This window comes from Microtus oregoni, unplaced genomic scaffold (genome assembly GCF_018167655.1).
Source record: "Microtus oregoni isolate MIOR12 unplaced genomic scaffold, Mior012 000056F_ref0000123, whole genome shotgun sequence".
Lineage (NCBI taxonomy): Eukaryota > Metazoa > Chordata > Mammalia > Rodentia > Cricetidae > Microtus > Microtus oregoni.
The window spans coordinates 8418642-8444680 of record NW_024543832.1 but is presented as its reverse complement, the minus strand read 5'-3'; the positions used below and the strand labels follow the sequence as shown (position 1 = coordinate 8444680).

Below are 26039 nucleotides of genomic sequence, written 5' to 3'. Positions count from 1 at the left end.
CAAAAAAAACAGCTGAAAAAGTAGGAGTCTAAATTTTAGTGCTGAGGCAGGCATCTCTTTTGTAATTCCAGCACTCAGGAGGCTGAGGAAGGATTGCTACTCTGAACTTCAGAGTGAGACTCTATGTCTCAAAACAACATCAACAAATCTGGGAGTGGTGGAGCACATGCTTTTAATCCCAGTACTTTCTAGGCAGCTGAATCTCTGTGTTCCAGGACCATGCATATAAGAATGAGCACCCGAAACACTGTCTCGAAAAACCAAAAAAAAAAAAAAAAAAAAAGAATGAGCACCCGTTGTGTACTAGGTTAGGGCTGGACACAAGCCTGGCTTGGACCAGCTTGAGTTCTTCCCTCCTCCCACTTGGACCTACCCCCTGAGTCAGTGTTCTTGGCTGAAGACATTTGCAGTTGTGATTTTTATGATGGAGGAAGGAAGCACCTTTGTGGCTAATTGTCACGTAAGGATTTCCCCCAGATCTCAAGGCCCACGGTGGCCAGCTCTTGCTGTCCAGGGTTTGGTATGTGGAGTTCTGGAAGGTACTGTGGCTACATCTCACATCTTTCTCCACCTAAACTTTCAGGGCCGAAAGACAGGCACAGCTACACAGGCCCCTCCACATTCAAGGGATGTGTGACAGATGGAAACAGCAGAACAGAAATAACCAGTGAGCCCAGCCAACTGTGAGTCTTCTTTCCAGGCCCAGGTTGTTACCAAAAAAGCTAGAGTGGAAATGTATCATTTAAGGGTCAGTGAGTGTTGCAGCTGAAAGTCAAATCTCACCTCCTTTGTTTAAAAATACAAAACAGTAGCCAAGAGGATTAGCTTTCTTTGACTCCCTCCCTCTCCCCAGCCCTCCCTTCCCCCTACTCTCTCACTCACCTGCACAGGCCAACCGGGGCTACACAGTGAGGCCCTGTCAAAATTCACATATACATTCATATTAATATTTATAAAACAAGCATTTCTCTGTTCTCTGAGGAAAAAAAAATTCTTTTCATAATGTTAATCCTGAAATTCACCAGAATAGCCAGTTCCATCATTTTGGCTGAATTTAAGCAAGCTTTTATTAAAATTTACATATCGACCGAGATGGAATTTGCTCAGAACCAACATCTGGAAACATCCAGGTAACTGACTCCTAGACAGGTGTTGGTGGGGTTTATATGGACACAACCCATGGGCCACCGTACTTTCCCATGAAGCTTTATTTTTTTTTAAGAACCACAGCTCCCAGAATTCCAGGAAGTTACCTGGTCCTTAGGTAGGTAGGGTTTACAGGTTAACTTCAGGTCTAACAACCGAAAGTGTTTCCCCTTCCTTCTAGTTTTTATCTACTATGTTGACATTTGAGGCTACATTTTGTAAGATTACCCTCTAGATCACTAACTTTTATCTAACTCTTTGGTGAGTTAACAGCTCAATTCAAGGTCTTATAAACGTTTCTGCTTCTCCCTTTTGAGGTTAATCTTCCTCTAAATGTAACAGTCTACTTTTTATCAGCCAAGTCCTGATCTGGGCTAAATTCGTTGGTCTATGTATGCCCTACAGTGCTCCCATTAGGACTACAGAGGTGGAAGAAGCAAACAAGTCTAAGGAAACGCCCAGAGAGGAAAAGTTCGTTCAGAGGAGCTCACTGGAGCGTGCGCAGAAGGCTGCCGAGCTTCGGTGAGAGCTAACATTCTTTGCTTCAAACTATACTGAGCAGAAAAAGGAAGGCCTTTTTGTTTATTTGAGCTTTTCTTCACCACAGAGGAAAAGTGATTATTTAGGGATAGATTAAATCTAGAAATAGACCTGGAGTGAGAAACCCTGAATATAAAGAGGTAGGTGGGTTAGATCTTGTGGCACATGCCTGATCTACATAGAGACAGGGTGACAGGATAAAACCAAAGAGGAGAGGGGAGGGGAAGGAATGAATTTCTCCCTGTAGTCCTGGCTGCCCTGGAACTCACTATGTAGACCAAGCTGGCCTCGAACTCACAGAGACCTGCCTGCCTCTACCTCTCAAGTGCTGGGATTAAAGGTGTGTGCCACCACTGCCCGGCTGGAGCTGATTCTTTTATTCCATCGAACGTTTCGAGAACTGAACTTGTAGCCGGGCGGTGGTGGCGCACGCCTTTAATCCCAGCACTTGGGAGGCAGAGGCAGGCGGATCTCTGTGAGTTCGAGACCAGCCTGGACTACAAGAGCTAGTTCCAGGACAGGCTCCAAAACCATAGAGAAACCCTGTCTCGAAAAACCAAAAAAAAAAAAAAAAAAAAAAAAGAACTGAACTTGTCTGACTTCTGTGGCAAGTACTTCTATGTGCTGGTCGAAGGACTGGGGACTTAGCTCAGGGCAGAGATGGCTTGCCTCTGCCTCTGGGGTGCTAGAATATAAGACTCGCAATACCCTGAAGGCGTAAGTCACAAACAATGCCACACCAGTTTGGAATTATGATTAATAGGGTGGTATTTATTTAAAGGGGAAAAAACTTACAGATCACCGTCCCAGACAACAGCCCTCTGCGCAACCAGGAAGGGAGTCTAGTCCCCGGCGGAGCAGGAAGAAAGGAGAGGAAAGTGGCCGCTTTTTTAAAGGGAGAGAGACCACGCCCCAATGGGCTGGTATCTTAGCGGCTATAGGCTGGAGGAGCGGAAGGACCTCCCGCAACAATACCTGACAAAGAGAAAAAGAGATGAGAGAGATGGCTCAGTCAGTACACTGCTTGTCACACAAGCCTGCGGACCAGGGTTTGAAACCTCAGCACCCAGAAGAAAGCAGGTTAGCCCTGCACTAGGGTGTCAGAGACAAGGGGCTCTCTGGAGCTCATTGCTAGCCAGGTTCTGTGTGAGAGACCTTGTCTTGATATGTAAAGTGGAGCGCAGGAGAGGAAGATACCCAGCATCAACCTCTGGCCTCCACATGTGTGTGTGAGCATTAGTGTGAACACACACACACCACATGGATAAGTGACTGCATTGTTTAGATCAGCTTTTTAGTTTCATAACAAAATTGAATAAGGAGTATCACACACCCTTGTCTCCACAGCCTTTTCAGGTTATTTTTTATTTAGATTTTTAATTTTCATTTTATGTATTGTTGGACTCTAGCGTCCAAACACCGAGAAGGAGTCGCCCCCAGAGACCATCTCATACACACAGCCGATGCAAAAGCATGAGATTTTATTAATTCTGCCATGACAGGGTCCCCCAGCATTTGGGAAGCTGAGGGACCTCGAATAGCGGGTACAGTCTACTTTTAAAGGGGTCACAGAAGCAAGGGGGTTGTTCTTTGATTATTCTGATTGGCTTATTTGAAAGGACTATTACCAATAATTGACTGGAGAGCTGTTGCCAGATCAGATGAGGTAAGAGGTCATTTTGACCCCGTTTCCCAGGGGACCGAACCAAAACTTACGTATATGGGTATTTGTTCAGGAACTGAGTACGTGCAAGTGTAGCTGTTAGGTCTTTGGTTCCCAGGGGAGGAGGGGAAGCACTATGGCACAGAGGCTGAGAGGATTCAGAATTGTCAAAAATGGCTTCAGGATTGTCTTAAAGTCTTACAGTATATGACTGTTTTGCTTGAGTATATGTGAGTTGCTGATACCCGTGGAGGGCAGAAGTTGGATCCAGCAACCATGTGATGCTGGGAATAGAACCCCAGTCCTCTGCAAGAGCAACAAGTGCCCTTAACTTAACCACAAGGCCAACTTTTCAGCTCCTCCTTATTTTTCAGATTTATGTATTTTTTTTAATGTAGGATGTTAGTGCACTGTGTGCGTCTGGTGCCCAAAGAGCCAGAAGAAGGCGCCAGATCCCTTGGAACCTGGGTTGGCTGCTGTTTAACCTGGGACTAGAATCTGTGCTTGCCAAGAACAGCAAGTGTTATTTACCACTGAACCCGAAGTAGAGCCTTTATTACAAAAATTAACTAATAACCAGAACACACCTTTAATCCCAGCACTTGGGAGGCAGAGGAGGGCAGATCTCAGTGAATTTGAGGCCAGCCTGGTCTACAAGGTGAGTTCCAGGACAGCTAGGGCTGTTACACAGAGAAACTCTGTCTCAAGACACAAACGAATGAATGAATGAATGAGTAAGCGAATGAATGAATGAATGAATGTTTACTGACGGCCAGACCTGGTGGCACGTGTTTTTAATTCAGCACTTGGGAGGCAGAAACAGGCTAAACCTTAGGAATTCAAGGCCAGCTGGATTAGAGAATTCCAGGCGAACTAAGGTTATGTAGTAGGACCCTTTCTCAATGAAAATAGAAATAAAAAGAACACCAAAACAAGCTAATATTGACACAGAGTCAACAGTTGATATCAAAGTTCATTCTTAGCGGGGCATTGGTGGCACACACCTTCAGTCCTAGCACTCTGGAGAGTCAGGGCGGATCTCTGTGAATTCCAGGCCAGCCTGGTCTACAAAGTGAGTTTCAGGACAGCCAGGGTTTTGTAGAGAAACCTTGTCTCAAAAGAAAAAAAAAAGTTCATTCTTGCTGTTGTGCATGCTGGGAGTTTGGGCAAATGTGTAATTATACGGATCTGGATCTATTGTAAATCACAGGGTATTCGCCGCCCTGAAAAGTTCTTGTGTTCTGCCTGTTTATGTCTCTTTCCCCAACCTCTGATGACCGTTGATCCTTTCGATCTCACTGTTGCTTTTCCTTTTACCTAAAGCACTGTTTAGCTGGGACTGTGCGAATACAGCTTTGTGGGTTCCCGCTTTTCACTTCATAATACGCATTTAGGAGTCCACCCGGTTTCCATCCCTTGAAGGCAGCCCACCTCCGCCCCACCCGCCACCTCGGGCTGAATAACAAACCGTCCATTGAGTTTTGTTTTTGTTCTTTTCTTTTTGAGACAGTGTTTCATATAACCCAGGCTGACCCAAGCTCACCGTGGAGCAGAGGATAATCTTGAAGCTCTGATCCTCCTGCTTCTACCTTCCAAGTCTGGGGTTACAGGCATTCACCACCACCTCTGTTTTATACAGGGCGGGGGACCAAGTTCAGGACCTATCAACTGAGCTAGAACCGCAAGCCTGTGGAGACCGGCTCAGTGCTGAAAGGCTAAGTCCCACATGTAATTACTCGGAGGTCAAGTCTAAGCAACAATGTAATTTTAAAGACCTCGTTCATATATAACTAGTCAGGACTGAGGGTGAGAGTCACTGGGGCAGAGCGAGCCTAAATCCTTACTAATATCTTTTAAACCTTTTTTCATTTTCTTTTCTTTTTTTTCTCCTTTCTTTTTCTTTTCTTTTTTTCTCTTTTCTTTTCTTTTGAGACAGGATTTACTGGCTGTCCTGGAACTTACTCTGTGACATCAAACTCACAGAGATCTACCTGCCTCTGCCTCCTAAGTGTTGGGATTAAAAGTGTATGTCATCAAATTTTTTTTTTATTTTGAGACAGGGTTTCTTTGTGTAGCCCTGGCTGTCCTAGAACTCTCTCTGTAGACTAAACTGGCCTTGAACTCAGAGATCCACTCTGCCTCCCAAATTCCACAGTGCTAGGATTAAAGGTATGCCCCACCATGCCCAGCTAAGTTATTTTTTTAAAAAGAAAAAAAGAAAAAGGCCTTACAGACCAGGCAGTGGTGACACACACCTTTAATTCCAGTAGCCACACTAGCTTGCCATGAAACTGGGTGGTAGTGGTGCACGCCTTTAATCCCAGTCCTAGAGAGGAATATAAGACAGGAGGAGACAGCTCTTAGACACAGTCTCTTCTTGAGATTCCTGGAGGCAGGATCGCCATTTTAGACTGAGGTAAGAGCCAGTGGCTGACTGGCTGATTTGCTTTTCTGACATTTAGGTTGAACCCCAATATTTGTTTCTGGGTTTTTATTAATCATGCTACAGTGGGGTTTGCCTTTAACCCCAGCACTCAGGAGGCAGAAGCAGGTGAATCTCTGTGAGTTCAAGGCCAATCTGGTCTACAGAGTGAGTTCCAGGACAGGCTCCAAAGCTACAGAGAAGCCCTGTTTCAGGGAAGAAAAAAAAAATTAGCAACAACAAAATAGGAGGAAGGACATTTTGCAGACTATGTTTCAACTTCCGATGTGTTCTGGGGCAACAGAAGAGGCAACAGCAGAAGGTACTGGGTCCCTGATGAAACCGTTCAGTGTCTTCTGTTTACAGAGTTTCCATTAAGGAGAACGTGGAGCTGATTCGGCTTAAGAAACTCTTATATGAAAAGAATGCCTCATTAGCAGCCACAGAAGCCCAATTAACACAAGTTCAAGAGGTGAGTTGCTATAATCAACTGTGCTTTTTAGACAAGGGAAAGCCAATTAGTTCTTGTATGAAGTCCTAGGTTCATTCCCTAGTACTGCAAAAAGGGGAGGGGGTGTTACTTAAAAAAGAAAACTAGCAAGGCCGTGGTGATGTGCATCTTTAATCTCAGCACTGGGAAGGCAGAGGCAGGCAGATCTCTATGAGTTGGGGAGGTGAATGCAGACACACTGAAGGTCAGAGGTCAGGTCCTAGAACCTGTCTGTTAGGAGGTGAATGCACACACACTGAAGGTCAGAGGTCAGGTCCTAGAACCTGTCTGTTAGGAGGTGAATGCGGACACTGGAGGTCAGAGGTCAGGTCCTAGAACCTGTCTGTTAGGAGGTGAATGTGAACACTGAAGGTCAGGTCCAAGGACCTGCCTGTGATGCTTCAGCACATAGACAGTGCACAGTTGGAGATGGGTTTTGAACAAGCTGGTCATAAGCTCAAATTCTTCTCTCCAAAAGATCTCAAAGCCTTTGAAATGCATGATATTTGAAATTCATTTTAGTACATAGAGAGAGAATATCTTTAGGAAAGTGATTACAGGCCGGGCGGTGGTGGCGCACGCCTTTAATCCCAGCACTCGGGAGGCAGAGGCAGATGGATCTTTGTGAGTTCGAGGCCGGCCTGGTCTACAAGAGCTAGTTCCAGGACAGGCACCAAAACTACAAAGAAACCCTGTCTCCAAAAACAAAACAAACCAAACCAAAAGAAGTCCATGACAGGAGAACTACGCAGACTAGTTGAGGACCCAGTGAGAGAGAAGACTGCAGAGAAAAGGGATCTCACTTTGATAAATCCAGGACAGAGAAGAATGAGTTCTGTCCTCAAAAGGAGAGAGAGTGGGGGCAATGGAGAAATGGAAGGTGGCTTCTGGACTCCCGCTTTAGGTGAGTAGACCTGGTGGCATCAGTCTCCACAGTCGGACCTTCCCATCCCGCAATCAGCACTGTTCAAGACCTGGGTGCTCCGCTGAGGCATGGAGTATCTTCTCTTTTCCCCTCTCTCTTTCTGAAATAAGGTCTCACTGTGTAGCCCTGGTGGGCTTTGAACTTGCTCTGTAGACCAAGCTGGACTCAAACTCATAGAGACCCACTTGCCTCTGCCTCCCAGGTGCTGGGGTTCAAGGCGTGGGATACCACAGCCAACTATATCTTATAGAGATGTCAAATTTCTCATGAAATTGGTGATTATTGGTGAAATAATACTTACTTATTTCTTCCAGGCATATGAAGACTTGCTCCAGAAGGTAATTGTTGTTGTTGTTTTTAAGACAGGATCTGTATCAGCACTTTCTCATCAGGACCCCCAGCCCACAAATGATTACCCAGGAACTTATTAATTATGAAAGGCTACCTGATTTATCATTTTTAAGCTATTTATTTTTCTATGACTGTCTGTACCCATTTTCTTTGATTCAGTATCTAACTACATTTTAAAGCATCCTATATCTGTTTAGAGCTTTTCTCGGTCTGGGCCTGACTTCACTGCATTCCTGCAGCATTCTCTGACCACATCAGAGAGATCTTAAACTGTTTGGCCTGGTCCTCTGCCACGGCTTTGGCTTACGACACTGGCATCCGGCTCAGCCCACTCTGGGTCCTCCTAACTGTCCCAGCTCTGGGAAGCCGCTGTGTCTTCCCTGCAGCCTTTGTATCTGGTTTCCTGCTGCAGCATTGTGAATCAGCTGCTCCTAGCAGTGCCTCTGAAGTGAGCCTCAGGGCCTCTTAACCCAGCCTCCTCTCTCTCTCTCTCTCTCTCTCTCTTTCCCTCTCTCTCTCTCTCTCTTTCTCTCTCTCTCTCCAGGGTTTCTCTGTGTAACAGTCCTAGCTGTCCTGGAAGTAGCTCTCACAGAGATCCACCTGCCTCTGCCCCCTGACTACGAGCCTGGCCTTTGAAATGAGGTGTGTTTCTGTACCTGGCAGCAGTTATGCACTGTGTACATGGCCCATGTTGGGTGCCAAATGTAGTCAGATTTTTCTTTGGGCCATCAACTCACAAATAATGACCTAGAGACTTAGTATAAATTGTGAAAGCTCAGCCTTACCTTAGGCTTGTTCCTAACTACATTGTATAAGTTAAATTAACCCCCCTCTTTTTGGGGGGTTTTTCAAAACAGAATTTCTCTATGTAGCTTTGCAGCCTGTCCTGGAACTCATTCTGTAGACCAGGCTGACCTTGAACTCCTGCATGATGGGGTTAAAGGTATGGGTCATCACCACCTAACTAACCCATATTTTTAAATCTATGTTCTTCCACGAGGCTTGTTACCTCATCTCCATGCTGCCCATCCTGCTGTATCCATAACTGTCTCTTGACTCTGCCCTTCTTCCCAGATTCCTCTCTGTCCTCACAAGTTCTGCTTAACCTTTTCCTGCCTTGCTACTGGCCATTCAGCTTTTTATTGAACCAATCGGAAGACACCTTGTCAAAGACACATCTTAACCGCATAGACCAGTATTCCACAATAAGGACCGCTCTCCATAGTTTTGTTTTGTTTTTCAAGACAGAGTTTCTCTGTGTAACAGCTCTGACTGTCCTGGTGCTCCCTTTGCAGACCAGGCTGGTCTCGAACTCACAGAGATCCGCCTGCCTCTGCCTCCCGAGAGTTTCTCTGTGTAACAGCTCTGACTGTCCTGGTGCTCCCTTTGTAGACCAGGCTGGCTTCAAACTCAGAGATTCACCTGTCTCTGACTCCCAAGTGCTGGGATAAAAAGGTGTGTGCCACCACTGCCCAGTCAAAAGGTAATTAATAAAGTTTCTTTAAATTTATTTCTTAGAGCATCAGGCTGGAGAGATGGCTCAGTGGTTAAGAGCACTGACTGCTCTTCCAGAGGACTGGGGTTCAATTCCCAGCACCCACATGGCAGCTCACAACTGTCTGAAGATCCAGTTCCAGGGGATCTGACACCTTCATACCAATGCACATAAAATAAAAGTTAAATAAACCATAAAAAATTGAAAAAATTATTTCTTAGTAATTAGAGCAATCAAACCCAAAGAAATCTATGTTCTTCTCCGGGTTAAATTATAGCAGAATTAAGGCATCTAAGTTAGTTATTGTTTCTTTTTTCTTTTCTTTTCTCTCTCTCACTCTCTTTTTTTTTTTGGTCATATTCTTTCTATTTGTTATTTGTTGTATATTTGTTTTGAGAAAAATTGAAATACAATTTCTGAGTTGAGAAATATTTGGAGTGGTATTTTTTTAGCTTATTATCACAGCAAATTATAACACTCAAAAACTTCCAGGAGTATTCTTTTGATAAGCAATGAGTTATCCTGTGTCTGTCGCAGATACTCTGGTGTCTCTAGTCTTTGGGCGAACTCACTACTGTGAATGGGGTCCAGACAAAACTTTGGCTGAGGGTCACCAGGAAGCTCATCTGGTCTCAACAGAAGCAATCACAGAAGATGGCTCACAGCTTCAAGAGCTGGCATAGTGTTTTCCAAGGAGCAAGGGGAAAATTATCATTTTAGAAATCATTCAAATATCTTAGAAAATCAAGGCAGCTTTTGAAAATGGCACCTAACTTAGAGCCAGGGATAGCATCTCAGTCCTGCCTAAGAGGAAAACTGCTCACAGAGACGCGCTAAGGAGAAAAGCATGGTCTCTTTACGGTGACCAGGCATTGTGTTGCTCATTGTCCTCCAAGTCTGTCTTAGTCAGTGTGCTGGGAAGAGACACCATGACCACGGCAACTTTTCTAAGAGAAAGCATTGTTTGGGGTTTGCTCACCGTTTCAGAGGTTGAGTCCGTTGTCACTGTCGTGGTAGCTTTCACTGTGGTGGGAACAGTAACCGCACACAGCCACATACAGTGTTGGAGAGGTTCTGCATCCAGATCCCTAGGCAACAGGAAGAGAGAGAGGGAGCCACTGGGCTTGGCTGGTCTTCTGAAACCCCAAAGCCCACCTCCCGGTGACACACTTCCTCTCACAAGGTCACACCCACTCCAATAAGGCTAGACCTCCTAAATCCAATCAAGTACTCACTCCTAGATGACCAAGCATACAAATATATAAACCTATGGGAACCTTTTTTATTCAAACCACCACATGGTCGTTCTTGGTGGCCTTTGCCTAAGAATGTTGGAGTTGCTGCTGTCTGGAGACCATTTCTGCAGAGTCACGGTCTCAGCTGATAATCGGTCCTAGAGGAATTTCCCGTTGTCTGCAGAATCAGGGAATACTGAATGCAACCCATGACGCCTTCCTCAGCCAAGTGAATGAGCTCAAGGCGGAGCTAATGGAGGAGAGCAAGAAGGTCGTGAGCTTGAAGACACAATTGGAAGATGTGTCTGTCTTGCAGATAACGCTGAAAGAGGTAAATAACAGCGGTGCCGTATTCCAGGGGTGGAAGCAGCTCTTTTATAGAGTACTTACCTAGCACAGATAAAGCCCTGGATTTGATCCCCAGCATGGCATGAAGGCAGGTGTGGTGCTGGGCATGGTGTCACATGCCTTTAGTTCCAGCACTGCAGAGGCAGAGAGGCAGGGGGATCCCTGAATTCATTCTGTCCCACTGAAACCCCACCTCAAAGCAAAGCACGTGGTGCTGATGCACAGCTGTGGTCTCAGCAATCTAAAAAAAGAAACAAGAAGGTGAGATATTTAAGGTCTTTTGTGAGCTTGAGGCCAGCTTGGGCTACATGATAAACAAACAAACAAACAAAAAAGAGCTTCGTAGCAACAATATACCTTTCCATGAAAACATTTCTTTTCCGTCTATTCTCGCTTTGCTTGCCTGGGTGTCTGTGCACCACATGAGTATCTGCTGAAGTCAGAAGAAGACATTAGATCTCCTGAAAATTGGAATTACAGATGCTTGTGAGCCATCCTGTGGGTCCTGTGAATCAAATAGGTTCTCTAGAACAGCAAGTGTTCTTAGTTCTAACTGTCTCTCCAGCCTTGCTACTTAATCTTTTTATATGAGAACAGTGAGCCTCAAAAGTGGTTAAACCACATAGTTTAGATGATTGCAATATTTGAGAATCTATACTTCTCTATTTTCTAGACTCATTTGTCTTTTCTCTTTTTCTTTTATTTTTTTGAGACAGGGTCTCACTGGGTAGCTCTGGCTAGTCTGGAATTCACTATGTAGGCCAACTGGCCTCAAACTCACAGAGATCTTCCTGCCCCTGCCTCCTGAGTGCCAGGGTTAATTGTGTGTACCACCAGGATTGGCTGCTTCTTTTTTTCGTTATGTTTGTTTGGTCGTGTGTCTGTATATGCTGGTACATAGACCACAACTCAAGGGTGGAGGTCAGAGGGCAACTTTGGAGTCAGTTTTCTCTTTCTGTCATGAGGGTCCTGAGGATCAGACTCAAGTCAGACTCAAGGCTTGGTGGCAATCACCTTTATGTTCTGAGCCATCTCCCTGACCACTTTCATATTTCATGATGCTTTGCCATTTCTCTGATGGTTGTAAGGAAAACGTACATCAAAGAGTTCACTAACTCCAATAAAAGTTCTCAGCCTACTTTTTTGTTGTTGTTGTTTTGTTTTTGTTTTTCAAGTCAGGATTTCTCTGTAGCTTTGGAGTCTGTCTTAGAACTCTCTCTGTAGACCAGGCTGGCCTCGGACTCACAGAGATCCTCCTGCCTCTGCCTCCTGAGTGCTGGGATTAAAGGCTTGTGCCACCACCGCCTGGCACTCAGCCTTCTTTCAATTAGCTCCAATCTTTTGTTTGTTTTTGTTTTTTGAGAGAGGGTTTTACCGTGTGGCCCTGGAGGTCCTGGCACTTGCTCACTCTGTAGACTAGACTGGTAGCAAACTCAGAGACTTGACTGCCTCTGCCCTGGGTTTTAAGGTGTGCGCCACTGACAGCCAGTCTTTCAAATGACAACTTGTAGAGCCTGTGTAGAGAAGCCCATGCCGTGACATGCAAGACGAGCGTGCTCGCTAGGATTCTGTCATTCTTAGTTTCAGGTCAGAGTTGAAGATTTGGAAAATGAACGGAAATTGCTGAATGACAGTTATGACAGACTTGTGGAAAAGTAAGTACAAAGCATGAGAGAATTATGGAGCCTTACAAATTTTAAACAGATAACAGGCATGGTGGCACATGCCTTTAATCCCAGCATTCCAGAGGCAAACGCAGACGGAGATGGAGGCCAGAAGGCCAACCTAATCTACAGAGTGATTTCCAGGACAGCCAGGGCTATATATAGAGAAAGCCTGTCTCAAAGAGCAAAACAAAACAGAACAGAACAAAAAACAAAGAGATAATAATGTTCAGAGGAAAGGCAAGCTGTAAACAGGTGTAAACCTGTCCTGTCCTGTGTTTTAGTGCTGAGACTGGAGGTCATACCTTCACTTCCATTCTAGGTCTTTTATCACTTTTATTTAGTTAATTTTTACTGCTGGGTGGTGGTGGCGCACGCCTTTAATCCCAGCACTCAGGAGGCAGAGGCAGGCGGATCTCAGTGAGTTAGAGGCTAGCATGGTCTATAGAGCAAGTTCCAGAACATGGCCATACACACAGAAACCCTGTCCTGAAGAAACAAACAAACAAAACCTTTTTAAAAAACTTATTTTTATTTTATGCATCTGGGTGTGTTGCCAGCATGTGTGCCTGGGTGTCTGCCTCTGGAGACTAGAAGAGGGTGCTAGATCTCAGGGAACTGGAGTTACAGATGGCTGCGAACCACCACGTATGTGCTGGGAACTGAACCTAGGCGCCCTGGAAGAACAAACTAGTGTTCTTAATCGCTGAGCCATCTCTCCAGCCCCCTCCTTTTTCTTTTCTTTTTTTTTTTCTGCTTTGTTTGAGACAGCATTTCCTCTGAGTATCTGCTGTCTGCTGTCCTGGAGCTCTCTGTAGACCAGACTGGCCTCAAATTCAGAGATCCTCCTGCCTCCACTTCCCAAATGCTAGGATTAAAGGTAGACACCACTACCACAGGTCTGCGGTAAAAAACAAAATAAACACAAACAAATAAACAAAAAAAAACATTTTTTTCTTCAAAATTTGTTTTGGACTTACTTGTTTTATCTTATGTGTATGAGTGTTTGGCCTGCATGTGTGTTTGCACCATGTGTGTGCCTAGTGCGCAGAGGTCAGAAGAGAGTGCTGGATTCCCTCAAACTGGAGTGATGGATGTTTGTGCATCAGGGTATGAGTGCTGGGAATGGAGCCTGGGTTCCCTGGCTGAGTCCCAGAAGCCGTAGAAGGGCTGGTCCTTGCTGGATCAGACAGGCCTAGTCCCAGAAGCCTTAGGAGGACTGGTCCTCGCTGGATCAGACTGGCCTAGTCCCAGAAGCCTTAGGAGGACTGGTCCTCGCTGGATCAGACTGGCCTAGTCCCAGAAGCCTTAGGAGGACTGGTCCTGGCTTGCCTCTCTTCATTTGTTCACAATTACGTCTTAGGAGAAGCGCACACCACAGCACGCATGTGGAGGGCAGAGGGCAGATTTTGGAAGTCTGTTCTTTCCTTTACCCTGTGGTACCTGGGAACTGAACTCGGTTGTCAGGCTTGACAGAGGGACCCATACACACTGCACCATCTCACTGCCCACCCAACCCAGCAGGCTAGTTTTTCTTTCTTTTTCCTTTTTTAAATAGGGCTTCCCTCCCTATGTAGACCAGGTTAGCCTCACAGAAATCTACCTGCCTTTGCTTCCTGAGGGTTGTCACTAAAGGCCAGGATCTTGGGGTTTTTTTTTTTTTGGTTTTTTTCTTTGTTTGTTTGTTTGTTTTTCGAGACAGGGCTTTTCTGTGTAGCTTTGGAGCTTGTCCTGGAACTTTCTCTGTAGAACAGGCTGGCCTTGAAGTCACAGAGAGATCTGCTTGTCTCTGACTCCTGAGTGCTGGGATTAAAGGCATGGACCACCACCATCCTGTTTAATTCTTTTTTTTTTTTTAATTTTGGATTTTTGAAACTGCATTTCTCTGTGTAGCCCTGGCTATCCCGGAATTCACTCTGTAGACCAGGCTGTCCTTGAACTCCACCTGCCTCTGGGTGTTGTGTGGTGTGTCTGTGTGTTCGTGTGTCCTCGTCCCCCCCCTTCCAGTGCGCAACAATTGCCCAAACACGGTGTCTCGGCGTCTCTTGTTTTTTGGGGGTGGGGCAGGGAGTTTTTAACGTCAGTGTCATTCCATCACTAGGGCCTGGCCTTGTTTGTTTTATACTCAAGACAAATCTAACAGCTGAATACCTCGGAATGGAGGTACAGGTGTTGAACAGCTTGTTTTTGTCCTTGAGTATAGTAAATAGTTTAAAGATACGAGTTCTCTAATGTAGCCATTGGCAAAGGCAGATGGGGGGGATAAGGTGAGAAAGGAAAGATCTTGTTTTCTCAGTTCTAACTCAGGAGGTCTCAGCACATCTAACATACTGTTTGCCTAAAGAAAGCCATCCTGTTGGAGAAGTTCCTAGAGAAATGAATGTTTGGGGTGCTCGCACAGTGGAACCCTGGAGACTTAAGTAGAAGGAACACTGAGCCACCCTCAATGCCGCCCAAAAGTTCCAAAGCAGTTGGCAAATGACAGTTACAAATAAAGCCAGGGCAGAGAAAACATGTGGAGAAAGGAACGATCAGCTCGGTCCCAGAGATGCTGAAACTGTGTAACAAAGACACCGCAGCCTTCCCCTTGGAGGGGCCCCCTGACACCTCGCCTCCGCTTCTCAGCCTGCTGGAGAGCAGCCATCAGCCTCCCTGGAGCGGGGAGCTCTTCAGAGAGCAGCAGCCGCAGGAAGCCTGTCCGCAGCAAGACCAGCTGGGTCCTGGGCTGGAGGAAACAAAAGTCCTGCTTCAGGCAGCCAACGAGAAAGGTGGGTCAGGCCTGAAAGAGCTTTCTCAAGTGCAGTCTCTGTGTATGACTTGGGAGGCGGGAACTTGGGCCTCTATGCCTCTAGTCTCCCCACATGATCCCGTATTTTGTGGGTCACCAATACTAAAATTAAAACGTGGGCAGTTAGGTCTTATTTAGCCAGGAAGACACGACACCTGCACACATGACATACATGCCTTGCCCCAAGTATTTTTGATTTATTGCTTTTAAACTTTTACTTTATTGGTCATGCTAAAAACAGATTTCTCACCCTGTGTGGTGCATGCCTTTAATCCCAACACTTGAGAAGCAGAGGCAGGTGGATCTCTGTGAGTTCCAGGCCAGTCAGGGCTACGTTAGTGAGACACTGTTTCAAAATATCAAAAGGAGCTGGGCGGTGGTGGCGCATGCCTTTAATCCCAGCATTTGGGAGGCAGAGGCAGGCGGATCTCTGTGAGTTCGAGGCCAGCCTGGTCTACAAGAGCTAGTTCCAGGACAGGCACCAAAGCTACAGAGAAACCCTGTCTCGAAAATAAAAAAATAAATAAATAAATAAATCAAAAATCAAAAGAAAAGAAAGAGAATTTGTTTGTCTTTAATTTGGTCATATCTGAGATAAGTGAAAAAAAATCACTCATGTTTTAATTTTGTTTTGTTTTTTCCACCTGATGTTTAAAATTGAGTATCGAATTACTACTCTTGATTGGTTCCTGGCTTCTACTAACATTTTAGTTTCTGACTCTTCTTCCCGTTGATTTGGTGCTGGGGATTTTGTTTCTTTATTTTGTTTTTTTGAGACAGGGTTTCTCTGTGTAGTTTTGAAGCCTATCCAGGAACTCTCTCTATAGATCAGGCAGGCCTCGAACTCACAGAGACCCTCCTGCCTCCGCCTCCTGAGTGCTAGGATTAAAGGTGTGCGCCACTACCGCCTGGTTGTTTAAAAGGCTTTTAAACACTGTCAAGATGACTGTCTTCTTCATCCGGTCTCAGATGCTGCTGTATAGTCTTTTTCAATTTGTCTTTAGATCCTAGTTTATTCAAATAAGAAAGTAGCCGGGCGGTGGTGGCGCACGCCTTTAATCCCAGCACTCGGGAGGCAGAGGCAGGCGGATCTCTGTGAGTTCGAGGCCAGCCTGGTCTACAAGAGCTAGTTCCAGGACAGGAACCAAAAGCTACAGAGAAACCCTGTCTCGAAAAATCCCCCCCCCCAAAGAAAAAAAAACATCAAATAAGAAAGTATAGGGAAAGAAAGATGACGCAAGGCCCCTACCTTTGCCTCCCAGGACATGGCAGGAAGATGGAGAGTTTGAAGCTAGCCTGGGCTAGTGAGATTCTGTCTGTCTCACACAAAACAAAACAACAAGAAAGAGCCTTCATGTTGGGCAGTAGTGCATGCCTTTTGGATCTCTGAGTTTGAGACCAGCCTGGTTTAGAGAATGAGTTCTAGGACAGTTAGAGCTCCACAGGGAAACCCTGTATCAAACAAACAAAAGAGCTTTCAGGCAGAAGCCATAAAATAAGAAAGCTTAGGAATGTATCCCAAGCACCTTGTGGTATACATAAAATACAAACTAAGTCCTACAAGATCCGAGGAATTCTCGTGTAACTTCCCTGAGACGTGCACATAACCCCCAGCCTCCCTTCAGTCAAGGTGGGTATGAGATGGGGGCTACAGAGCACGAATGGCCAAAAGTCACAATGAAGCGAAGGTGGTGAGAGACTGGTTGGACTGCCATCAGAAAGGTAATATTTGGTGGGCATGTAGTTGAGTTGGTGGAGTGCTTTTGAATGATAAGACCCTGGTATTCACCATCTGCATTATCCCCTCCTCCTCCTGACCCTGCCCGTCCAGGCAGCCATGTGACTGTCCTGTTTTCATTTCCCTCTTCATCCCACAATTCTTGGATGTTCTTCTATCATCTTGATTTTAGCTTAGAAGTACAAGTGTTGCCTGGGTTGACAGGTTCAGCTGGCTAGAGGTCCTTTTGTGTCAGCAGAGGGAATTGCTTTTCTGTAATGCTTGAAGCCATACAGAGAAACATTGTTTCAGATCACACTGATTCAGCTCCGTGCTGGCCATAACTGGTTTCTGTTCTCGGCATTTCTTCTTCTCAGCAGATCAAGGTGAAGATATGAAGCTTGAAGTCCCCAACATCTGTCACGAACATAAATGGGAAGAAGAGAGTCTCCAGACAACAGATACGGCGCCCCCGTCTCCGGGAGAGCCGTCTGAACCGCATGGTCTGCCCGCTCTGCTCCAACAGATACCTCAGGGAGAGGTAAAGGAGCGACTTTACTGAGAGGTCTCTGGTAGGGAGAAGCTAAAGGGGCCAGACAGTGCCGAGGAGGCTCACAGTAAGAAGAGTTTTGTGAGCCCCACCCAGCACCCCCATGCCTTACCGCTCAGAGGTAGACTTCTTATTTTTCATTGAAATTTTAAAAAAGAGTTATTTATTTTATTTAATATGTGAGTGTTGTGTTTGCATGTATGTCTGTGCACCATGTGTGTACCAGTGCCCATGGTAGTTGGCAGAAGGCATTAGATTCCCTGGAACTGGAGTTATGGATGGTTGTGAATTACCATGTGGGTACTGGGAAACAAACCTTAGCCTGCAGCAGGGGCAGTAAGTGCTCTTACTCGTTGAGCCTACTTTCTAATCCTTTTGTTTCATTTTTTAAAATAATTTATTTAATTTTATTTTTTGTGCATTGGTGTATTGGTGTGAAGGTATCGGATCCACTGGAACTGGAGTTACAGACAGTTGTGAGCTGCCATGTGGGTGCTGGGAATTGAATCTGGGTTCTCTGGAAGAGCAGCCAGTGCTGTTAACCACTGAGCCATCTCTCCAGCCCCCGAAAATTTTTTTTTTTCTTTTTGGATTTTTGAGACAGGGTTTCTCTGGAGTTTTTGGTGCCTGTCCTGGAACTAATTCTTCTAGACCAGGCTGGCCTCAAACTCATGGAGATCCGCCTGCCTCTGCCTCCACCTTTTGTTTCATTTTTAAAGATTTCTTTATTTATTTTTACTTTATGCATATGAGTGCTTTGTTTTCATGTATGTATGTGCGCTACATGTGTGCAGTGGCTATGGAGGTCGGAAGAGGTCACTTCATGAATCCCCTGAAACTAGAGTTACAAACGGTGAGCTGCCGTGTGGGTTCTGGGAGTTGAACCTGGGTCCTTTGCAAAAGAAGGCAGTGCTCTTACCCATTGAGCCCTGTCTCCTGTCTCTAGACTCGAACTTGAAATGATTGGCTGAACCTGCCATTTGATTTTATTCATTATCGTTTTGTGTATGTGTATGACAAGTGTGTGTGGGCACATGTGCTGTGGTGCACGTGTGGAGTTCGGGGTGGGGGGAGGGGCAACTCTGGATGGCACAGCGAGCGCTTTGTCCCTGCAGTCATCTCTCCAGTCTCCACAGCCATCTGAGCACCGCGTCACCCACACACTGACACACTGAAATGCAGCCAGCCTCGTCCTTTCTGAAGGAAACTGGCTGCTGGCCTGTTACAGCTCTCCATAGCTGCTTTAGAGAGAAGGTGACGCTTTCCCCCTGTTTTCACTCTGTAGTCCAGTGAACCGAAAGCTCAAGAAGAAAACAACCTGTCTCAGATGCTAAGCGAGTTGCAGGTGTCGCACGCAGAGACCACACTGGAACTAGAAAAGACCAGGGACATGCTCTTCCTGCAGCGCAAAATCAACGTGTGTTATCAGGTGCGAGGAAAGACAGCCCAGGAAGGGGACAGGGAGCTGGCATATGAGAAGGCCCAGGTTTCTAGGGCTGGTGGTTAGCGATGCCCGGCCCGTGGAAGAACTTGGGGACCCATATGCCCACGCACCCTGGCCCAGAAGTCAGCTAAGGGGCATCTCATGAAAGGCGAGTGCTGGACTTCTAGGTTCCTCTCTCCCCAAAGACCTTAGGGAGCTGCCAGTGCAGCCAGGCGTGAAGGTTCCTGGGGAACCTTAGCTTTCTTCCTGGTCATACCCTCCTGCTGAGGAGGCCCAGTTTTAAAGTCTGTGCCACTAAGGGGAAAGTTCACTGTCCCTTTTCTTCCAGGAGGAGCTAGAGGCGATGATGACAAAGGCTGATAATGAAAATCGGGACCACAAAAAGAAGCTGGAGAGACTGAACCACCTCCTAGACCTCAAGAACTGCCGCATAAAGCAGCTGGAAGGTATCTTAAGAAGCCACGGCCTTCCAGCATCTGGCAAGTCTGAGTCCTTTGTTTTCATTTTGGGTGATGTCACATGACTGACAGTGATCCTCCTGACTTTCTCTCCTGCTCTCTTCCTCTCTTCTCTGTAGGGTTTGTTTGTTTGCTTTATTTTTTGAGACAGTATTTCTCTGTGTTTAACCTTGGGTGTCCTGGGACTCACATAGATTCCCCTGCCTGCCTCTGTCTCCCAAGTGCTGGGGTTAAAGGCATGCATCGCCACTGCCCAGCTCACCTCTGTAGTTTTGATGCACGGCTTGTAATTTCCTTTCTCTGATTTTTTATTTTTTAAGTTTTAAATATTTATTATATGCAGTGTTCTGTCTGCATGCATGCCTGTATACCAGCAGAGGGCACCAGATTGCATTACAGATGGTTGTGAGCCACCCTGTGGTTGCTGGGAATTGAACTTGGGACCTCTGGAAGAGCAGCCAGTGCTCTTAACCTCTGAGTCATCACTCCAGTCCTGAGTATCTGATTTTTCTGGAGAATTTCAACAGGACCAGTGGTGCTTCCAGGTCATCCTAAGTGACTCTCTGGTCTCTTTTCCTGTCAGTCATTTCCCAACACAAGCCTGTCAGCCTCCAAGGCAATTACTGTCATTCATTTTCTGTCATTCTTTCCTGTGATTTTTCTCTAAAATCTCTGTTGCAATACAAGGATGTTAGCAGAGGCAGGGGAGCTGTCTTCTTATGTCAGTTTGGGGACAGGCTCTGGTTTCTACCTTGAGTGTCCAGAAGCAGGCTTCGTTATTATGCTGTGTCGGGAGAGATGACTTAACCCTCACCAAACTCACCACAGTCTGACATTTAAAGCAGAACACAAGTCACTATCCTCAACATAGGAGGAGCCACTGTGGAGTGGATTTTCTTTTCTGGCAAGAAAGTCAGTCATAAGCTGGTTTCTTGTGAGCACAGCACTAGAGGTGAGTTTGGTAAGGCTGCTGCCAAATAAAAAGGCAGTCTTCTGCTGGGTGGTAGTTGTGCACGCCTTTAATCCCAGCATTTGGGAGCCAGAGGCAGGTGGATCTCTGTGAGTTCAAGACCAGCCTGTTCTACAGAGCGAGTTCCAGGACAGCCAGGGCTACAGAGAGAAAAAAAAAGGCAATCCTTGCTTGAATTGAGTCCTCCTGGCTATGACTGAAGGTCATCTGCTTTCATTTACTGTGCTTTGACCTCTGCTGAGGTAGAATAGTTTTTCCATGTATACCACTTAGTTGTGTTATTTCTTTTTTCTTTTGGTTTCTCAAGACAGGGTTTTCTGACTGTCCTGGAACTCACTCTGTAAACCAGAATGGCCTCCAACTCATAGAGATCCACCTGCCTCTGCCTGACAAATTCTTGGATTAAAGGTATGCACCTTTGAGCCTGACACGTTTGCTGTGTAATATAGGCTGGTGTCAAACATGCAATCCTCCTTTCTGTTTCCTCGTCCTGAGAGAATGGGCGTTCAGTACCACATTTCCTTTTCTTTTTTCTTTTTTTTCTTTTTTTGATTTTTCGAGACAGGGTTTCTCCGTAGCTTTTGGTTCTTGTCCTGGAACTAGCTCTTGTAGACCAGGCTGGTCTCGAACTCACAGAGATCCGCCTGCCTCTGCCTCCCGAGTGCTGGGATTAAAGGCGTGCGCCACCACCGCCCGGCTTCCTTTTCTTTTTTAAAAGCATTTATATACTGCGTGCATGTGTGTGTGTGCACGCACGTGCGTGCGTGTGTTTTTGTGTAACGTGACACACTTATGGGGTTAGAGGACATCCTGCAGGAACCGGCTCTCTCCTTCCATCTTGTAGGCTCTACAGATTCAAACTCAGGTCCCCAGGCTTAGCAGCCAGCACACTTAGCTACTGTCCCATCTTGACAGCCTCTCTCCTGCCCACCTTCTCACATGAAGACACGGGGGTGCTGGAGAGATGGCTCAGAAGTTAAGAACAGTTGTTGTTTTTGCAGAGGACCTGTTTCAGTTCCCAGAACTCACAGGGAGGCCAACAACTATCTCTAACTCCAGTCCCAGGGGATCCACCAGACTCCCCTGTCCTTGTGGAAACATGGGGTATACATACGTATATGCTGGCAGAGCACATAAAATAACAATTTTTATTTATATTGGTGGTTTGCTGTCATGGATGTCTGCGCATCATGTTTGTGCCGGTAAAGATGAGAAGAGGGTGTCAATCCAATAGAACTGGTGTTTCAGACAGTCATGAGCTAGCTGCCTTGTAGGTACGGGAATCAAACTCTGCTCCTCTGGGAGGGCAGCCAGTGTTCTTATCGACTGGCCCATCTCTCAGCTACCAGCATGTCCCATTCTTTAACAAACAATTTAGGTTTAGTTCCACTTACGTGCACGCATTTGTCTGTGTGGAAATATATGCATATGTGTGAAGGTGCCCACAGAGGCCAGAAGAGAATGCTGAAGGCCCTGGAGCCGGAGTTACAGGCAGCTGTGAGCCACCTTACGTGGGTGCTGGGAATGAAACTCGGGTCCTCTGGAAGAGCAATGCATGGTCTTAGCCATGGAACCATCTCTCCAGGCCAACAAACAAATGAACAATAGATAAACATTCTGATATACTCAGAAATTTTTATTCTTCTGATTTAACTCTTTCTTCTTTGTCTTCTCCTCCCACCCTGAGACAGGGTTTTTCTGTATAGCCCTGGCTGTCCTGGAACTCACTTTATAGATCAGGCTGACCTTGAACTCAGAGATCTGCCTGCCTCTGCCTCTAAAGTGTGTTTGTCTCCATCGCCCAGCTAGATTTAACTTTTAAAGTAAGGTGTTCACCATCAACACACTGTAAGGATTCAGATGTTCCCATTGTTGGCCTTGAGAACGATGTGCAGATTCTGCCAGTCTCCAGGTCTCATATCCCTTTGGCAGTATTTTCAACCTCTTTCCTGTAAGTTTTCTTTCTTACATTTTAACTCATTACCCTTTGTTTTAAGGTGATTTCTTGATCTCTTGTAATGAAATCAATGTCTGGACAGAGAACAAGCTCATAACGGAGCTGGCTCCAGACAGCCTTTCCAGGTGGCCAGGGATGAAGGGATGAACACTGCCACATCTTATCCTTTCCAAGGCTAGCGGCACAGTCTTTTGGAAACAGTTTGTTTCCAGAGTAACCTATGAATCCACAGGCCCTTGATGGGAGTCAATGTCATTAGTGTGATACCTTGTATCTCCTGATTGTCAATGTCATTAGTGTGATACCTTGTATCTCCTGATTGTCAATGTCATTAGTGTGATACCTTGTATCTCCTGATTGTCAATGTCATTAGTGTGATACCTTGTATCTCCTGATTGTCAATGTCATTAGTGTGATACCTTGTATCTCCTGATTGTCAATGTCATTAGTGTGATACCTTGTATCTCCGGATTGTCAATGTCATTAGTGTGATACCTTGTATCTCCGGATTGTCAATGTCATTAGTGTGATACCTTGTATCTCCGGATTGTCAATGTCATTAGTGTGATACCTTGTATCTCCTGATTGTCAATGTCATTAGTGTGATACCTTGTATCTCCTGATTGTAGTGCTCCCTTCCCTGCCTCTCACTTGCACTCTCCTATGAGGCCTTGAGAATTCAAAACTTCTGCTTGTCATTGTGTTGCTTTTCTTTTTGAATCATGTGGTTTCTTGAAATAATCTCAGCTTGGCCTTCCACGGTTTATTTTCCTTCCACTTATCCTCCATCCCAAGGATGAGCTCTCTACCTTTTAATGCATAGGCAGTGTTCTTTCCCCCTGTAGAGCAGCTCAGAGACATTGCTTATGGCACTCGGCAACCGTCATTGTGTCCGGAGTCATTGCCAGCCCACAGAGGTGAGGATGAAGTGGACATTGCTCTGCTGCATCGAAACGAGAACCTTTTTGAACTGCACATCCACCAGGCCTTCCTGACACCCGGTGCCCTCATGCAGGCTGCAGATACCCAGCCTACCACGTTCTGCACTTATTCCTTCTACGATTTTGAAACCCATTGCACCCCATTCTCTGTTGGGCCACAGCCTCTCTATGATTTCACCTCCCAGTTTGTAGTGCAGATCGATTCCCTTTTCTTGCACTACCTTCAAGAGACTTCAGTCCGGCTTGATCTCCATCAGGCCGTGGCTAGTGAGCATCATATCCTTGCAACTGGATGGATTTCATTTGACAAGGTGCTAGAGACTGTGGAGAAAGTCCATGGCTTGGCCACACTTACTGGTAAGTGCTTTTGGCTTCTTGTAGTTCTTAGGACTAGAGGCTTTGGGAGAGCAAAGAAATTGCCAAAGCCTGGAGCTGCTTTCTGGTATTTTCCCTTTCCCATCCTCTGCCCCCAGGCTGGCCCTGGACTCATGACAATCCTCCTGCTTCAGCCTCTCAAGTGCTGTGATGTCACGCCCTCACCAGCCTGGCTTTTGCTCTACCCTTGACTTTCACTACACTCTGTCTTCCATGCCTTTCACACTTTCACCATTCAGGAGCTGGTGGAGAAGACTTGGGGGTGTTAGAGTACTGGATGAGGCTGCGCTTGCCGCTAAAATCCAGCCTCCAGGCCTGCAATAAGCAGAAGAAAGCCCAGGCCTACCTGTCAGTCAATGCGCTTGGAGCTTGGAAGGCCTGGAAGGATGAGGTGAGAAAAAAGTTGTACTTATGCATCTTAGGTCATCAGCCAGGCAGCCCTAGAGAGGCCTTGCTTTCCTGTTCCCTGTGAGTGCTTGTGAATGTGGAAGCTGCTGTATCAAAGTCGGTCTTCTCATGGTGAAACGTGAGTAGAAATGAATTCCTGCCCATGGTTAGATAATTTTCTTTGTGGTGAACAAGTCAGCTTTTCCCTATCATTCTCTTTATGGAGTTGTAATTTTTATTACATTTGGTGACTGGCACCGAAATGAAAGTGATCTTGGAGGGCTATGCCTTCAGAGACTGGAGTTGGGCAGGTTTTCACAATTCCCCAGTAGCAAAACTCAGATTCAGTCTTAACACCCAGAGCTCCTACTCCACACTGACTTCAAGGTCAGTCCCACTTGTCAGCCTGTTTCTAGGTGTCTGGACTGGCAGTATCCTCCTCCTTCATTTTAGCGAGTTGGTGACCTTCCTGTCCTGTAAATCAGTCTTCACTAGAGCTGGGAATTTGGGGACCATTAACTTTCAGATATTCTTTTCACTCTAATCACAGCCTCACCCTAGTGTAGCACTGTTCCACAGGGAATACCTGCTGAGTTCCTCCCACCTTGGTCATCATTTTTGTCCTCTCTAAGCTTTAGTTCAGATATTCCCGCTGCTATAGCTTCATTAACTTTCTATGGAATAAAATCTAACATTCAGTTCAAATGAATGAACAACATGCCATGGTGTGCATGTAGCTGTCAGAGGACTACACGTGGGAGTCGTTTTTCTTCTCCTACTGTGTTGGAACTGGGATCAAAGCTTGCTCCAATCTCTCTATCGTGCAGTAGGGTTAACTTTAGAATGATCTACACCTCAGCTACCAGAGCCAGCCAGGGCCAGGCAGACCATGGTCATCAGGCTTCCTCACCACCTGGCAGAATAGGTTTCTAGGTCACTGTTCTTGCCTATGGCGGTGGCTCAGGCTGCCCTGAGTCCAAGATCAACATCTTTCCAGTCCAGATCCGAGACTTGGACACTTCAGAACGAACTGCGGATTGAAATCACCAGATGCTGCGGTCTCCGGAGCCGATGGCTGGGAACTCAGCCCAGCCCATATGTCATGTATCGCTTCTTCACCTTTCCTGACCATGACACCGCCGTCATCCCAGCCAGTGACAGTCCACACTTTATAGACCAGGCTCTGTTCCCAGTGCGTGTGACCTCTGACCTGGACCAGTATCTGAGACGGGAGGCCCTGTCTATATACGTTTTCGATGACGAAGACTCAGAACCCGGCTCCTATCTTGGCAGGGCTCACGTGCCCTTGCTGCCTCTTGCACAAAACAAACCCATCAGAGGTGGGCGTCCCCCCTCTCAGCGCTCTCTCCCGTGTCCCCCCATCCTCACTCAACTTTCTTTGCTCGCTGGCTTAGAATAGTCGTGGTCGCTCTTCCATTTAAAAAAATAATTATCTTGATTATGTGTGTGTGTGTGTGTACATGATGTGAGTCTATGCGTGAGCCATTGTACTTGGAGGCCAGGGGACAACTTTGCAGGGTCAGTTCTTTCTTTCCTTCCTTCCATCTTTACGTGAGTTCTGGAGACTGAACTCAGGTTCTTAGACTTGTGTGGCAAGCGCCTTTTCCTGCCGAGTCGTGTTGGCCCAGAACAGTCTCTCTTAAGATCTGAGATGATTCTGGGCATTATCAAGAGCAACAGAATGAAAGATTTACAACTGCCTTGCTCTTTAGCTTCCTCCAGCTGCTCAGTCAGCCCACGGCCTCTGAAAACCTTATTTAAAGTGTCTCGTGCCGTTAACCCCAGCACTTGGCTACATAGTGTGTTCCAGGCCATCTGGGGCTCTCTTGTGTAGACAGAGACTGCTCATTAGTTCCCCACTGCCCAGACCCAAATAACCACACAGAAACTATATTACAACACTGCTTGCTTGGCTTATTAGCTCAAGCTTCTCTTTAAATAACTCTCACATCTTAAATTAATCCACTTCTATTAATCTCTGTATCACCATGAGGCTGTGGCCTATCGGGAAGGTTCTGGTGACTGTCTCCTTCAGTAGCTACATGGCGTCTCCCTGACTTCTCCTACTTTCTATCTGTATCTCTGTTCAAATTTCCTGCCTGACTATTCTGCCCTGCCATAGGCCAAAGCACCTTCTTTATTAACCAATGGT

General features: G+C 46.1%; 1 protein-coding gene across 2 annotated transcripts in view; it reads left to right on the top strand.

The window, feature by feature from the left end:
- Nucleotides 1–26039, top strand: part of Rpgrip1 (RPGR interacting protein 1) — a 54688-nt gene that overhangs the window by 8754 nt on the left and 19895 nt on the right. The window contains exons 4-16 of one of the 2 annotated variants that reach the window (XM_041638932.1): nt 584–683; nt 1552–1668; nt 6138–6243; nt 7501–7524; nt 10452–10598; nt 12197–12270; nt 14905–15047; nt 17162–17325; nt 18620–18763; nt 19107–19257; nt 23009–23461; nt 23719–23870; nt 24864–25206. In XM_041638932.1, coding sequence (XP_041494866.1) covers nt 584–683; nt 1552–1668; nt 6138–6243; nt 7501–7524; nt 10452–10598; nt 12197–12270; nt 14905–15047; nt 17162–17325; nt 18620–18763; nt 19107–19257; nt 23009–23461; nt 23719–23870; nt 24864–25206 — 2118 coding nt within the window. Of the gene's footprint in view, nt 1–583; nt 684–1551; nt 1669–6137; nt 6244–7500; nt 7525–10451; nt 10599–12196; nt 12271–14904; nt 15048–17161; nt 17326–18619; nt 18764–19106; nt 19258–23008; nt 23462–23718; nt 23871–24863; nt 25207–26039 lie in introns of those variants that run through there. The other variant, XM_041638933.1, reaches the window with a different exon arrangement.